The sequence below is a fragment of the Carassius gibelio genome, chromosome B9 (assembly GCF_023724105.1).
Source record: "Carassius gibelio isolate Cgi1373 ecotype wild population from Czech Republic chromosome B9, carGib1.2-hapl.c, whole genome shotgun sequence".
Lineage (NCBI taxonomy): Eukaryota > Metazoa > Chordata > Actinopteri > Cypriniformes > Cyprinidae > Carassius > Carassius gibelio.
The window spans coordinates 9853390-9870019 of NC_068404.1; the positions used below are offsets into that span (position 1 = coordinate 9853390).

A 16630-nucleotide genomic window follows, 5' to 3' on the forward strand; every position below is an offset into this window, starting at 1 on the left:
CTTTCTCAGTTTATGCTGTTATTGTAATCAGTGCAGTGCTTCTCAACTTCACTGCAGAAGCTTCTCCACCTTGGAGTTTGTTTTTGTTTTTTAATTCCAAATGAATTTGCTTAAAGAGTGCTAATGCAATAGTCCTGTATTTTCTGGTTTTCAGTTCAGCCAATGGGAAATGCTCCTGACTTCAGCACTGATGTCACAGACACCTCCATCATTGTCTCCTGGACCCCTGTGCCTAAAATTGGATACAAGGTACCATTAAAACAAGCCAGAGTTAATTCAGAATAGATATCACAGTTACGTCACTAGAAGCTGCGCGTATATAGTGGTTGAAGAAAAACGCTGGTGAACAAGTGAAGGTGAATGGGTAAGATCCATGGAATAAAAAAAAAATATATGTTTTTGTGGCTTTTGATGTCAAGATCAGAATTCAATTCAATTCAAGTTTATTTGTATAGCGCTTTTACAATACAAATTGTTACAAAGCAACTTTACAGAAGATTATGTTTCTACAATATTTAGTCAAAGCTTATAAGTGGTGACTGTCAGTTTGTGCACGTATGACAGGATTTGTAGAAAAATGTATACAAGTCGTAGTCAGCCAGATGATATACATTATTAATATTATTAATTATTAATATATGATTCAGTCACACTTGTAGCAGTATTTGTTAGTTCTGTTGTTGATTCAGCGTTAGCATCATCTGGGGTCCTCTGAGGGCCAGCATCATCCCTTCTCAGGTGTTCTGGATCCAGACCGGAGCTTGTGTAATTCCTAGTTACCATGGGATATAAATCACCTGGCAAAACATAGAAACAAATAGAGACATCATTAGCATAGCTGCTGTTCCAACAAAGTAAAATTAATTATTTTAACCCAAGCTAAAGAATAAGAATGCACATTTGATCAGATACAACTATACTCACAGTTTAAGATACATTATTCAAATGCTTGGCGAAAGAGATGCGTTTTTAATCTAGATTTAAACAGAGAGAGTGTGTCTGGACCCCGAACATTATCAGGAAGGCTATTCCAGAGTTTGGGAGCAAAATGTGAAAAAGCTCTACCTCCTTTAGTGGACTTTGCTATCCTAGGAACTACCAAAAGTCCAGCGATTTGTGACCTTAGGGAGCGTGATGGATTGTAGTGTGGTAGAAGGCTAGTTAGGTACGCAGGAGCTAAACCATTTAGGGCCTTATAGGTAAGTAATGATAATTTGTAACTGATATGGAACTTAATAGGTAGCCAGTGCAGAGACGGTAAAATTGGGGTAATATGATCATATTTTCTTGACCTTGTAAGGACCCTAGATGCTGCATTTTGGACTACCTGTAGCTTGTTTATTGAAGAAGCAGGACAACCACCTAGAAGTGCATTACAATAGTCCAGTCTAGAGGTCATGAATGCATGAGCTAGCTTTTCTGCATCAGAAACAGATAACATGTTTCGTAGCTTGGCAATGTTTCTAAGATGGAAAAATGCAGTTTTTGAATGCAAATAATTTTTATAGAATACTGTCATCAAAGACGCCATTTGAATGAAGCTAAACATAGACGTTTAAATGCAAATGCTATGGATGAAGACTGCTATGATTACTTTTAAGATATACATTTGATTTGAACAATAGGTCTACATAATATTCACATGCTGTTCAATGTGAGCTTGTCAATTCTGAGGGAAAAAAGCCAGAAGAGAAGAGGGGAAAAGAGAGAATGATGATTGGTTTTTCCTTATTAGAATTGTGATATATAATCTCTGAACTGTGAGAAAAAAGTCAGAATTTTGAAATATAAAATAAAATGTACCTTTTTTTTTGTTGTTCTTTTATTCCATGGCTCCATAAACTGACACTTGAAAACCATAATTTTCTGCCACCAGATAGGCTTCAACCACAAAAAAAGTGTCATCCCTGTTTTGAATCTGTAAGACTATCCCACTATCTAACACCAATTTTGTTGAATGTCTGTGCTTATTGCTGGGTGACAAGCTCTAGTAATATACACAGAACATTCTGAATATGACATCTAATCAATATAATACTTTTAATCCAAACTATTTTGTACTGTCTCCGTGTAATGTACGTGCATCCTGAATTTTTACAAACCTATAATTGGTCTATAGGCAATCACTCTTGGTTTAATGGCCGTTGTAATACACATGTGAAAGTACTCTTTAGAAACTGACTTTTGACATTCTTTTCTCTCACGTTCACACACATTCAGTCATGATTACTCAATACACAGTGTTTACTCACTAATTCTTCTCTGCAGTTGACCGTGAGGCCCAGTCAAGGTGGAGAAGCTCCAAGGGACACGATCTCAGAGTCTGGTAGTGTCCACATCTCAGGTCTAACTCCTGGAGTTGAGTACACTTACAGCGTCCAGCCGGTCATCAACGGTCATGAGCATGGCAACCCCATCATTCGACGTGTGGTCACTCGTAAGTGGGAAGAAACAGCATTTTATTGAGCTTATTGAAGATGTAGGAGTGTTGGTGGAGTTATACAGCTGTCTTATCACTATTTGTCTACAGCTCTTTATCTTTCTTCCACCACTTTGACTCCAGGTCGGTCTTAGAGAGTTTTTGAATCACAAATCACTATTCACCTCAGTTTTAAGTCAGTACACATGCTTTCCCAGTTTATGCAGTTATTGTTATCAGTGCAGTGCTTGCTTTAAATGTCTATTGGGATATTGAATACAGAGCATTTACTTAATACACATTGCTTTCTCAGTAATTTTCAATAAAGCATATGTTTCTGTGGTCATAATTGATCCTAATTAGATTATTTTGGTAAACCGAACATAAGAGCTCAATTTCATCTCACAAATTTGGTCAGTTTTATGAAAAAATGACATTCTGCCAGATGGTACCCCCTCAGTCACTATATGGTACTACAGGATCACACACGAAGAGTTAGGTTGGGTAGGTGAATTGGATCTAATACAATATAATCTTTCTCTTCACAGAGCCCGACCCACCCACCGATATTGATTTCACTAACGTTACTGAAGACAGTGCTGTAATCATCTGGTCAGCTCCTAGGGCTCAAGTCACAGGTTACAGACTTTTCCTGACTGTCCAGGGCTCAAACCCTAAACAGCTGCGTATTCCTGGCCGTACGTCACAGTACACACTCATCAACCTGCAGCCTGACACCGAGTACACTGTCACTCTGCATGCGGAAAAAGGCAATGTGCTCAGTGAGGGGTCCATCGCCTCCTTCACCACACGTGAGTTAATGATTTTGTGTTATTTTTTATTATTCTAAATACATTTGCTTAAATAGTTCTAATACAATAGTCCTGTATTTTCTGGCTTTCAGTTCAGCCAATGGGAATTGCTCCTGACTTCAGCACTGATGTCACAGACACCGCCATCATTGTCTCCTGGACCCCTGTGCCTAAAATTGGATACAAGGTACCGTTAAAACATGCCAGAGTCAATTCAGAATAGATATCACAGTTACGTCACTTGAAGCTGCGCGTATATAGTGGTTGTAGAAAAATGCTGGTGAACAACTGGAGATAAATGGGTAAAATCCATGGAATGAGAAAATCATATGTTTTTGTGGCTTTTGATGTCAAGATCGAATTGTAAATAATTCTTTAATAGAATACTGTCATCAAAGACGCCATTTGAAGCTAAACGCAGATGTTTAAATGCACATGATATGGATGAAAACTGCTATGATTACTCTACTTTTAAAGCATACATTTGATTTAAACAATAGGTCTACATTAGGGCTGGGATAAACGATTATTTTTTAAACGATTAATCTAGCGATTATTTTTCGATGCATCGATTAATCTAACGATCAATTTTTTCAGACCAATTCGATTTCGATTATCTCCCCATTAATTGACTATTAACAATTTATACATGTTGATTTACATATCTGAATGTGAATGGAAAAAAAAAACATGAATTCCTTAACATTGCAATATATGTTATGTAAACTTTAGGGCTTTAAGCTAATACAGAGAGTGCTTTTCCAAAAAAATTTAAAAATTAAAATTAACACTGGGAGCCAGCAGCCTGTCATGGAGAAAAAAATAAAATCTCCGCGTTCCGCCCTTTTTCTATCGTGTCTAATGATTTTGGGGGAAGTCGTGGCCTAATGGTTAGAGGGTTGGACTCCCAATCGAAGGGTTGTGGGTTCTAGTCTCGGGCTGGACGGAATTGTGGGTGGGGAGAGTGCATGTACAGTTCTCTCTCCACCTTCAATACCACGACTTAGGTGCCCTTGAGCAAGGCATCGAACCCCAAACGTCTCCCCGGGCGCCGCAGCATAAATGGCTGCCCACTGCTCCGGGTGTGTGCTCACAGTGTGTGTGTGTGTTTTCACTGCTCTGTGTGTGTGCATTTCGGATGGGTTAAATGCAGAGCACAAATTCTGAGTATGGGTCACCATACTTGGCTGAATGTCACTTCACTTTTGGTTTTGGTTTGATTTTGCACGAGAGAGAGAGCGAGAGAGAGAGAGAGAGAGAGAGAGAGAGCAAGACAGCGCTCGTGTAGTTTGAAGACTGTGAGTGTGCGCGCGCAGCCGGGGCTCTCTCTCGTACGCACCCCGTCATTCTATTCTACATCACTCACCGATCAAATAAGGCTTTGACAGCTGTCAAAAAAAAAGATCAATGCAGAAAACCCCCTGGATTGGTTATATAACGGCGGACAGAATGTTGATCTGGCCATCGCGTATATTCAGCGCACATAAGGTAAACGTTTTGCCATAGACAGTAAAAGAAATGGACACAGCGACCCCATTGGAACTCAATTGAGACAAGTGAAGCCCATTTTTAGCGTTTTTTAGCACTTCCGTTTCTGACGCGCAGACTCAAACGAAGCTTGACGACGTCCGCAACCTGTCTGACAGATGTAAATCTTCTAGTAGCTGTGCGTGCAAACTGCCATCGTTAATCTTGCAGAGACGGCGAGCTTGAGCGGGGAGTTCTTTGGCGTGAGTGAGTAGGAGTAAGTATTCTGATTAATTATTATATATAGTATTTTAAAATGTAACGCCAGTACGCCATATTAAGTTAATTACCTGCGAGCTTCTCCTCCTGTCTGTACGGTAATGCAGAGTGGTTATGACGCAATCGTTAGCCTATTTTTACAAAAACTGTTTCTACGGGGCTATAATGTAACATAGAAGGTAATGGAGCCCTTTATACATTGTCGTGTATCTTTAGAAATAAATAATAGACAAACGGAGTCTTTAAACGCCTCAGATGTAAAGGTATTTGCTGTCAAATGACGGCAGAATGAATGGGAGTCAATGGGAATGCTAACGCAAGTGAAGTTCTGCTACAAGATGGCAGCGCGCGGCCGACTTCAACTTCCGGTCGACATCCTTGCCGCCTGCGTTTTGCAAACGTTTTTTTAGAGAAATAAAAACCGGTCGACGAATCAATGCGCATATTTTGCGTCTACGTATTTTTTGCGTCGACATCATCAATGACCTCGACGCGTTGTCCCAGCTCTAGTCTACATAATATTCACATGCTGTTCATAGGTGATGCATTGTATTAGCCCTAAAGTTACAGCGTGAAATATTATTTGAACCCTACTTTTCAAATTTTTACATATTTATTTTATTCACAATTCAGAATTATTATTTTTTTTTTTGTTTTTGCAAATGCATGTTATATATCCTAATTCAGACTTTATTACTAGACTTGACTCAAAAATAGTGAGTTTGTCATTTCTGAGGGAAAACAAGCCAGAAGAGAAGAGGGAAAAGAGAGAATGATTTTATTTCTTTTAATTTTGATGATTATAACTGACAATTAAAAATTTGAATATTACTTAAGACCAGGGCCCGCCAACCCCCCAAATGCGGGTGAATTTTGCTTGTGGCGGGTAACACAGTGATACGTATAAGTTTAGCACAGATATATTTTCACTCGGGAGCACTCTGACTCTGACTGAGGCCTTCAGAGTTTCACTTTCCGTCAAGCAATCTGTGATATTTCTCAGTTCATATCAGTGGATACGCATCGCACCTGTATTTGATGTACCGTAAACTCTGGTGTGAAGGTACACAAATCGCCGTCGCTTTCTCTCACGCATGCAGAGACCAAGAGAGAAAGAGAGAAAGAGAGAAAGAGAGAAAGAGAGAGAGAGAGAGAGAGAGAGAGTAAATTGACGCGATACATTTAAATAAAATTCTTTCTTGTATTTTCCTGTCAAAATAACAGCGTTCCTATGGAAGTCTTTAGCTTTTAAGAACAGACAGGTTTTCCGGTAGTGTTAATACGCAAACGGCAATCTCATTGGCTGGCGCTCACCTATTATCGTCACTATTTTGATTTCAGCAAATCAGTTTAAGCGAACGCACAAAACCTGATTAATATTCATGAATCCAGCAGCTCATTAATTCTTAGTAATCCTTAGTATGTTTTATAGTTCTTATTATTAGAATTCGTATCATTATTATCCTATCAGTATTTTTGTTAGTTTTTTCCCCAAATTTATTTTGTCAGAAAGAATCAGTCTGGCGAGTAAACTAAAGTATTTACTAGCCAATGGCGATTCAATTGCCAAGGTGTCCGTAGAGGGTTGCAACCTAACCAGTAGTCATTATTAGGGCCTAAGCACAAAAATGACACAAACTGAAATGTGTTCTTTATGATGAGAGGATCGTTCCCCTCAAATTTTAATGAAGATAAAAGCAACTTTGTCCGAACCATGGCATTTTTCATGAGGTTCCGAGACTGTCCTACTTTCCATTGCAACTTGTAACAAAGAATTTCCCAGTTTGGTTCAATAAAGTAATTCTTGCAGGTGTTTTGAGTTAATTAGCTGATTACAGTTTGGCACCAGGTGTCTTCAATATTGAATCTTTACACAATATTCAAATTTTCTGAGATACTGAATTTGGGATTTTCCTTAGTTGTCAGTAATAATCATCAGAATTAAAAGAAATAAACATTTGAAATATATCTGTGTGTAATGAATGTATATAATAATATACAATACAATATATAATATACAATATAATTTCACTTTTTCAATGGAATTAGTGAAATCAATTTTTTGATGAAATTTTAATTATATGACCAGCACCTGTACTGCCACTTGAAACCTAACTGTTTTATACCGTATCCGTGTAAAGTAAGCGCATCCTGAATGTTTATAAACCTATAATTTGTATTTAGCCAATCACTCTTAGTTTAACGGCCATTGTACTACACATATTAAAGTACACTTTAGAAACTGACTTTGGACATTCTTTTGTCTCACGTTCACACACATTCAGTCATGATTACTCAATACACAGTGTTTACTCACTAATTCTTCTCTGCAGTTGACCGTGAGGCCCAGTCAAGGTGGAGAAGCTCCAAGGGACACGATCTCAGAGTCTGGTAGTGTCCACATCTCAGGTCTAACTCCTGGAGTTGAGTACACCTACAGCGTCCAGCCGGTCATCAACGGTCATGAGCAAGGCAACCCCATCATTCGACACGTGGTCACTCGTAAGTGTGAAGAAACAGCATTTTATTGAGCTTATTGAAGATGTAGGAGTGTTGGTGGAGTTATACAGCTGTCTTATGACTATTTGTCTACAGCTCTTTCTCTTTCTTCCACCACATTGACTCCGTGTCGGGCTTAGATATTTTGAATCACAAATCTATTCTCTATTCTCCTCAGTTTTAAGTTAGTACACATGCTTTCCCAGTTTATGCAGTTATTGTTATCAGTGCAGTGCTTGCTTTAAATGTCTATTGAGATTTTGAATATAAAGAACAGAGATATTACTTAATACACATTGCTTCCTCAGTGGCATTCTGGCAAATGGTAACCCCTCAGTCACTATGAGGTACTACAGGATCACACATGGAGAGTTGGATAGGTGAATTGGATCTAATATAATATAATCTTTCTCTTCACAGAGCCCGACCCACCCACCGATATTGATTTCACTCACGTTACTGAAGACAGTGCTGTAATCATCTGGTCAGCTCCTAGGGCTCAAGTCACAGGTTACAGACTTTTCCTGACTGTCCAGGGCTCAAACCCTAAACAGCTGCGTATTCCTGGCCGTATGTCACAGTACACACTCATCAACCTGCAGCCTGACACCGAGTACACTGCCACTCTGCATGCGGAAAAAGGCAATGTGCTCAGTGAGGGGTCCATCGCCTCCTTCACCACACGTGAGTTACTGATTTTGTTTTATTTTTTAATATTCTAAATACATTTGCTTAAAGAGTGCTAATGCAATAGCCCTGTATTTTCTGGTTTTCAGTTCAGCCGCTGGGAATTGCTCCTCACTTCAGCACTGATGTCAAAGACACCTCCATCATTGTCTCCTGGACCCCTGTGCCTAAAATTGGATACAAGGTACCATTAAAACATGCCAGAGTAAATTCAGAATAGATGTCACAGTTACGTCACTTGAAGCTGCGCGTATATGGTGGTTGAAGAAAAACGCTGGTGAAAAACTGGAGGTAAATGGTTAAAATCCATGGAATAAGAGAAAAAAATATTTTTGTGGCTTTTGATGTCAAGATCAGAATGCAGACCAGACGTTTAAATGCACATGCTATGGATGAAAACTGCTATGATTTCTATACTTTTAAAGCATACATTTGATTTAAACATTAGGTATACATAATATTCACATGCTGTTAATAGGGGATGTATTGTATTAGCCCTACAGTTACAGCATTAAATATTACTGTTAACATTTTTATATAACATTATTTTATTCACAATTAAGATTATTTTTTTTTTTTTTGTAAATGCAAGTTTATATATCCTAATTAGGACTTTAATACTTGACTTCTTTTATTTCATGGCTCCATAAACTGCCACTATTTTGTACCGTATCCGTGTAATGTACGTGCATCCTGAATGATTACAAACCTATGATTGGTCTATTGGCAATCACTCTTGGTTTAATGGCCATTGTAAGACACATGTAAAAGTACTCTTTAGAAACCTACTTTGGACATTCTTTTCTCTCACGTTCACACACATTCAGTCATGATTACTCAATACACAGTGTTTACTCACTAATTCTTCTCTGCAGTTGACCGTGAGGCCCAGTCAAGGTGGAGAAGCTCCAAGGGACACGATCTCAGAGTCTGGTAGTGTCCACATCTCAGGTCTAACTCCTGGAGTTGAGTACACCTACAGCGTCCAGCCGGTCATCAACGGTCATGAGCATGGCAACCCCATTATTCGACGCGTGGTCACTCGTAAGTGTGAAGAAACAGCATTTTATTGAGCTTATTGAAGATGTGGGATTGTCGGTGGAGTTGTCTTATGACTATCTGTCTACAGCTCTTTCTCCACCCACGGATCTAAACTTGCAGTCCAACCCGAACACTGGAGAGCTGATGGTACAATGGAACGATGCTAAAATCCCAGGTTAGTACCATATGTGGTAAGGATGGTGTTAGTTGTAGCTAGGCAGGCAGTGTAAAAAAAATAAATAAAATAAAACTCTGAAGTCTCTTAAAGATTTCAACACAGGAAAAAATAAAGTACAAACAAATAAAAGGGAAAAAAAAACAATAAAAAAATAATATTAACATAAAGAACATCAAACCCGATGGCTACTGGCCCAACAGTCACCCTCTGCTCCCTTTCGGTCCAAACAATTAGACTATTTATAGTTGAGGCTCTTCCCCTCAAATTCAAACATACCAATGGCAAGGCTATATTTGTTTTACTCTGTTGCTATTTCATCAACATAAATTGATTTGTGAGAGAATCATTCTCTTATGGTGATCTTTATCAATAAAATCAATCTTCCAAATGCATAAATTCCAATGTTCCAGAAACTGCATACAAACTATTAAAGGTTCCATGAAAAGTCATGGAATTTATTTTGGTCTAAAATAAAATGCAGGAACACTGTATAATGAAAATATATCCTTTCTCAAATGAGCTCACATGTTCACTACACAAATGAACTGCTTGATTTTCCCTTGGTGACACTTGTTCTTTTCCCTCAGACATCACGGGTCACAGGGTGACCTGCACTCCCACCAAAGGGCAACAAGGGAACTCTATAGAGGAGTTTGTGAAGGCAGGACAGAACTCGTGCACGTTAGAGAATCTGAGTCCAGGAGTGGAGTACAATGTCAGCGTGTTTACTGTGAAGGATGACATGGAGAGTGTTCCTGTCTCCACCACTTTGACTCCGGGTAGGTCTTAGAGATCACTTTTCAACTCCGTTTCATGTCAGTAACTATGCATAAACTGGGAACGCATGTGTATTGTAATCAGTGTAGTGCTTGATTTTAATGTCTGTTGAGATATTAAATATAGAGAGCAGAGAAATTACTTAATACACATTGCTTTCTCAGTCATTTTCAATAAAGCATATGTTTCTGTTGCCAGCATTAATCCTAATCAGATGATTTTGGCAAACAGAACATAAGAGCTCAATTTCATCTCAGTTTTGTAAATTTTCATCACACTCCTCTCCATGGTTTAGTATTCACAATATGAACCATGAAGGCTTTGTTTTCTGATCAGATGACTTACCTCACTTTCTGTGTTACTTTCTGTGTTGTGTCTATGTCTGTGTTGGGTCTCTGGCACCTTTCTCCTCCAGATGTGCCCAAAATAACTGACCTTAGCTTCATCAACATCACTGACTCCACTATCGGCCTCAGCTGGAGTCCTCTTAACCACACCGCCGTTACCGGCTACCGCATCACTGTCTTGGCTGCTGGGGACAGTGTCCCAATCTTTGTTGAATTTGTGGAGCCCACATCAGGCGTTTATACTGTGCATGGTCTGGAGCCCGGTATTGATTATGACATTACCGTCACCACAGTCACAGAAAATGGAGAGAGCGAACCCATCACCATCACCCAGCAAACAGGTAAGAGTTTGTGTGTGGGTGTGGCTAACTATACTTGTGAACAATGTCTCCAGGACATAGAAATCTGACAAGAGATAAGTCTTTGTGGAGGACTTCTTCAAATATTTTTTTTTTAAATGAATCTGTTTTTAAATTGAATGTATTCATCCTGTGATGGCAAAGCAAAATTTTCATCAGCCAATAATATTATATGATTTCCTAATATAATTTATGGTACTAGTTTATACTCTGTCACGGTCATATTTGACACAGAAATATTTTTCCTATGGGTATGTTGCTTCCATCCAAAAATAATGTGATAAAACACAGCAGCTTTTGAGTGGAAATGAAAAATCATGGCCTTCCTTCCGGTCTCTTTTAGCTGTCCCAGCTCCATCTGGCCTGTCATTCGGAGAAGTGACTGCAGACACTATGCTGGTGACCTGGAAAGCCCCTCATGTGCCCAAATCCTCTGATATCAAGCGCTACATCATCCACTATCATCCGATCGATGACGATGATGACACCATTGAGCGCACTGTAGATGGAAAGACAAACTACATTGTTCTTCGCCGTACGTGACTTATGAAAGAATTGTCCCTTATTTGTTTGCGCAGCTCTGTCTTCAGTGTCTGTAGTGAATACTCATTAGTAAAGAGACTCCCTGTGTGATTTTAGATCTTGTGCCCAACACTGAGTACATGGTGAGAGTGATTTGTGTCTATGAAGAGAGAGAGAGCTCACCTGCCGTTGGCACTCAGAGAACAGGTGAGTTTGTTGGCTAAAACTGTTAAATAAGAGATTTGTTTCATTGGTGGATTAAGTCATGTATAATTTTTACTTCACAGTCCTCGATGCACCTGTCGGCCTGCAGTTCTCAGATGTTGGCACCAACTCCTTCACCGTACGCTGGCAGGCTCCTCAGGCCGTTATCTCAGGATACCGTATCCGCTACCAAAAGACCAGTGGGGGGCGTGCTAAAGATGAGAGACTGCCCCCATCGAGGAGCCATTTCACCCTCACAGGTCTGACCCAGGAGACTGAATACAGGATCAGCGTTTACGCCGTCAGCGGATCCCGCGAGAGTCTGCCTGTAACTGGAACTCAGTCTACCAGTATGCTGCTACCCTCTGACTTTTGATTTCTCATTGCAGCTCACTTCAGATCTTAATAGTACTAATTGTCTCTCATCACTGTTTCTCTGTTAGTCTCTGATGCCCCCACTGACTTGGAAGTCATCTCCTCAACGCCAACCAGCATCACTGTTCGCTGGGACGCCCCCTCTGTCACTGTGAGGTACTACAGGATCACACACGGAGAGTCAGGTAGCTGATTTGGATCATACTGAATGGTGTTGATAAGCTTATGTCACTTAGGTTTGGCATGAAAAAATTCAGTCTGATTTCCACATGCGATGTTTCTGTTTAAAATACTGCATAAAAATGGCAGATGGACAGCAAGAAAATGCAGATTGACTCTGACAATGGAATAGAAAATAGTTTTAGAAAAGCATGAATTCCCTGGTTACTCCGAGATAGTGCTACACAAGTTGACATTTCTGACATCCGCTTGTCACAAAGAAAAGAAGTCAAATAGTATTTAAATGTTTTCTAACAGCAGTTCAGATTTTTGTATTTACTACGATGTTCATAAAATGACACAAAATTACAATAAATTGTGAAAAATGTAACCCTCCCTCAAAATCAGGTCCCCGTGCATTTGCTCTTACCATGTATTCACAATAATCTTTAATGTAATTGTGTCAAAATACATTTACAATGAATACATTTTAAATTAATATTATGTATTATCAGTGGGCCATCTTTATTTGAAGTGCAATGGAAAGGAATTAGATCTTCTCTGTATAAAAAATGCAAATGATTGTCATTCCTTTAAAATGTAAATGTTTATGGCACCCTTTTTTTTTTCAAAGAATATTCGTCTTTTTTTATGAATTGATGTTCATTTTACCATAGTTTGTTTGCTGACCAAATTGTTTGAATTTTTCACTTCCAGGAAGTATTGATGCTCCTCAGGAATTTACTGTTCCTGGCTCTCAGTCTACTGCCACTATTGATGGCCTCCGTCCAGGCACTGATTACACCATCACTGTATACGCTGTGACCGGCAGAGGGGACAGCCCTGCGTCCAGCACCCCCATCCATGTTATACACAGAACAGGTAAACCGATGCATCTGAGAGTGTCTGTCAGGTCTGATTTGACAGACTTTTTAAATGATTTCAAAAGACAGGGTGGCGTAGAAATTTCACTGTTAAGAGCAAAAAGGTATAAATAATGGGCTTTGTTTCTTTAAACCTAGATATCGAGTCTCCATCAGGGATGCAGGTGACTGATGTGAAGGACAACACTATTACCGTACGCTGGAGCCCAGCAGTGGGTCCTATCTCAGGATATCGTGTCACAGGAAAACCACTAAATGGACAGGGACCTACTTTCTCTGAAGTGGTTGCTCCAGGTAATGCTTTTCATTCTCAATAAAACAATTGTGTTGTACCTACTCTTGAAATGAAGGAGGCTATTCTGTCAGAGTGAGAGTTAAATAGGTGTGTTTTTCACATGTAACTGCAGACCAGACTGAAATGACATTCTCTGGCCTGATGCCGACAGCGGAGTACACTGTCAGTGTGTATGCTTTGGGACAGGACGGAGAGAGCCCCCCTCTGGTCGAAAATGTAGTCACAAGTAGGTGTAAAAACTTGCTTTATACATATATATAAAACATATAATGTTTTCAGATATTTGTGTATATTTAATGCAATTAAATGAATATATGTTATGGTTTAATTTTATATTAAATGTAATTAGTGCTTTTTTGATTTGCTTAATATTATTTTTTTTATATAATATCATATAACATATTACAGTTAAAATTATAATAATAGTACTTTACATGTGCTTTAATGTGAACACATCAAGATTACTTCTTTAAAGCATGACAGAACCTTATTTAAACAATGATTTATCATTTGATATTATTACAAAGTGTTCTTAAATGTTTCAAGAAAGTTAACAAGTGCCCATTAATTTCATTATTCATTTGCAAGTACAGGTTAAAAAATTTATACATTTAAGTTTTAAGGAGTACTGCAGTGCAAGTGCACATTCAATACAATTCTTTTTCACAAAGGACGTCAAAGACTTATGAACATTTCACTGTTAATCCATCATATTATCAAATATTTCAGATGTAATGAAATCCGGATTAATTAAAACCGATTCATTCATAGTTTCAAATATTTATTTTTCTAGCGGTGGACAAACCCAAAGACCTATCCTTCACTGATGTGGACTCAACCTCCATGCGCATCTCCTGGGAGAGTCCCGATGGGGTGGTCTCCTCTTACAGAGTGCTGTACTACAGTCCAGAGGAGGGTGAGAGAGAGCTGTTCCCTGCCCCACGTGGAGAGGACGAGTCTGCAGTGCTTCACGGCCTCAGACCGGGCACAGAATACACTGTTAAAGTCATTGCACTGCATGACCGGACCCCCAGCACTCCACTGGTGGGCACTCAAACAACAGGTATTACTTCGGACAGCTACTCTTCTACTATTAACATTAATATATACAAATCTGGTCATTTTTCTTTAATGTTCTCTTTTCTCCCTGTAGCTATTCCTGGACCCACAAGTCTGCACTTCTCCCAGGTGGGTCCAACATCCTTCACCGTCTCCTGGTCGTCTTCTGACGTCAGGCTGACAGGTTACCGTGTGGCCATCACCCCCAAGAGCAAAAATGGACCCACTAAAGAGGACAACATCTCCCCGGACTCGAAGGAGTTCCACGCCACAGGACTCATGGTGAATAATCATCTCACGCTTGCAGAAGTCCATTCTCTCAAAACCTTAACGTAACTGATATTAGAAGTAATGTAGAACAAAATACTCTCATGCTTTTAAGGCCAAAAAGTGCTTAAAACAGCTCTGAGGGGTTTCATGGGGAGAAAAAAATCGAAACAGCTGTTCCTTAGGTTTTGAGGCATTTATTTCTTGATTTAAGCTGTGGTTGTTGGTTACTGGTAGTAAGAGAGCAATGCTAATCTCAGTCTGGCAAACCTCACATGGTACGTCTACCTTGTCGTTTTGGTCAGTGGCTAGATCAAAGATTAAAGCCTGTGCCAGATTTTTTCAGAAAATGATATGGTGTTTTGTAAAGCACATTTTCAAGGCTTTTGCTTCATTTTTTTCCCCCTGTATGTGTGTTTGTAGCCTGGCACTAATTATGAAGTGGAGGTTTACGGAGTGAAGAACTCCCTCACTAGCCGTCGTGTCAAAGGAGAAATCTCAACACCTGACAGTAAGCCACCTTCCATAAACATCACAAAATCAGACCCGCATTCTGCGCTGGCCAAAACTCAATCTAGATCTCATTTTCCCAGACATCAGTCCACCTCGACGTGTCCGTATATCCAATGTGAAGGACTCCTCCATCACTCTGACCTGGCGCTCTAAGACCGAGGCCATCTCTGGCTTCCTGGTAGAGGCCACACCCACCATACGGGGTCATAACCCTATCCAGAGAACCATTGAGCCGGATTCACGCACCTACACCATTACTGGTATAAAAAAATATAGCCATATTATCTTGTTTTACAGGCTGCAGCATATACCGGGTAAATATTTGCTGTGAAAACTGAGATTGATTTGATCATATGATTCTGCATTCTATAGGTCTGGAACCAGGAACCCTTTATAAAATCAATCTCTATACTCTGAATGGAAGCTCACGTAGTGAGCCTTTCACCCTTACAGCTGCTACAGGTATGATACGATACGATATGATATGATACGATACATAACATAACATAATGTAATAAACATTTAATATTTTTTTCAGCGAAACCAGTTATCAGCCCACCTACAAACCTCCATTTCACCTCTCTGACTCCTTCTTCGATCTCCTTCACCTGGGAGCGTTCACGAAGCACTGTCACTGGATACTATGTGACTTATGAAGAGGCTGGAGACATCCCTAAAGAGCTGACCCCTCGACCTCAGGCTGGCAGGACCTTCGCTTCCATCTCTGGTACAGCTCTTTCTCAGTTTATAGCTTTCATAATGTTGTGCCTCTCCTTAATTATGTTAATAGTTTTTTATTAACGTTTTTGTGGTCTATACATGTAGGATTGAAACCGGGCACTGAGTACGTTATCAAGATTGTGGCATTAAATAATGCTCAGAGAAGCATTCCACTGATCGGAAAGGCAAAAACTCGTAAGTACACCTTTGTTAAGCTTTCTTTTACACTACAGTTTAAAAGTTTGGGGTCAGTAAGTTTTTTTTCTTTACTTTTAAGTCTCTAATACTCACCAAGGTTGCTTTCATTTGATCAAAAATGCATTACAAATGCTAATATTGTGATATGAACAATTTAAAATGACTATTTTAACTGATTTGTATCTTAAGATATTTTAGAATATATTTTATTCCTGTGATACAAAGTATAATTTTCAGCAGTCATTATTCCAAGCTTCAGTGTCTCATGATCCTTCAAAAATCATTCTAATGTGGTGATTTTCTGCTCAAGAAACACTTATTATCAGTGTTGAAATATTAGTAGTTTAAAGCGTTTTTTGATAAACAGAGTATTCAAAAGAACAACTAGTGTTTGAAATATTTGGTAACATTATATGTTTGGTGACACTTTTGATAATGCATCCTTACTGAAACAATATATTCAAGTAGTTTTTGGGTATTATTTGTACTAAAACTGTTATTACAATACATTTTATGACAATATTTTATGAAGCAATCAATACATATTGCATACCAAGGCTTGTGATATG

The 16630-nt window shown here is 39.1% G+C and overlaps 1 protein-coding gene across 50 annotated transcripts in view; it reads left to right on the forward strand.

The window, feature by feature from the left end:
* Nucleotides 1-16630, forward strand: part of LOC127965162 (fibronectin) — a 58838-nt gene that overhangs the window by 37555 nt on the left and 4653 nt on the right. For 41 of the 50 annotated variants that reach the window (XM_052565799.1, XM_052565792.1, XM_052565807.1 and 38 more), the window contains 25 exons: nt 155-249; nt 2269-2437; nt 2968-3231; nt 3324-3418; nt 7311-7479; nt 7897-8160; nt 8253-8347; nt 9039-9207; nt 9293-9379; nt 9970-10161; nt 10575-10847; nt 11209-11400; nt 11505-11594; nt 11675-11941; nt 12035-12151; nt 12843-13007; nt 13148-13303; nt 13417-13530; nt 14098-14367; nt 14458-14645; nt 15054-15141; nt 15224-15403; nt 15516-15605; nt 15682-15870; nt 15969-16058. In XM_052565799.1, coding sequence (XP_052421759.1) covers nt 155-249; nt 2269-2437; nt 2968-3231; nt 3324-3418; nt 7311-7479; nt 7897-8160; nt 8253-8347; nt 9039-9207; nt 9293-9379; nt 9970-10161; nt 10575-10847; nt 11209-11400; nt 11505-11594; nt 11675-11941; nt 12035-12151; nt 12843-13007; nt 13148-13303; nt 13417-13530; nt 14098-14367; nt 14458-14645; nt 15054-15141; nt 15224-15403; nt 15516-15605; nt 15682-15870; nt 15969-16058 — 4068 coding nt within the window. The remainder of the gene's footprint in view (nt 1-154; nt 250-2268; nt 2438-2967; nt 3232-3323; nt 3419-7310; nt 7480-7896; nt 8161-8252; nt 8348-9038; nt 9208-9292; nt 9380-9969; nt 10162-10574; nt 10848-11208; nt 11401-11504; nt 11595-11674; nt 11942-12034; nt 12152-12842; nt 13008-13147; nt 13304-13416; nt 13531-14097; nt 14368-14457; nt 14646-15053; nt 15142-15223; nt 15404-15515; nt 15606-15681; nt 15871-15968; nt 16059-16630) is intronic. The other 9 variants (XM_052565781.1, XM_052565800.1, XM_052565780.1 and 6 more) reach the window with 9 other exon arrangements.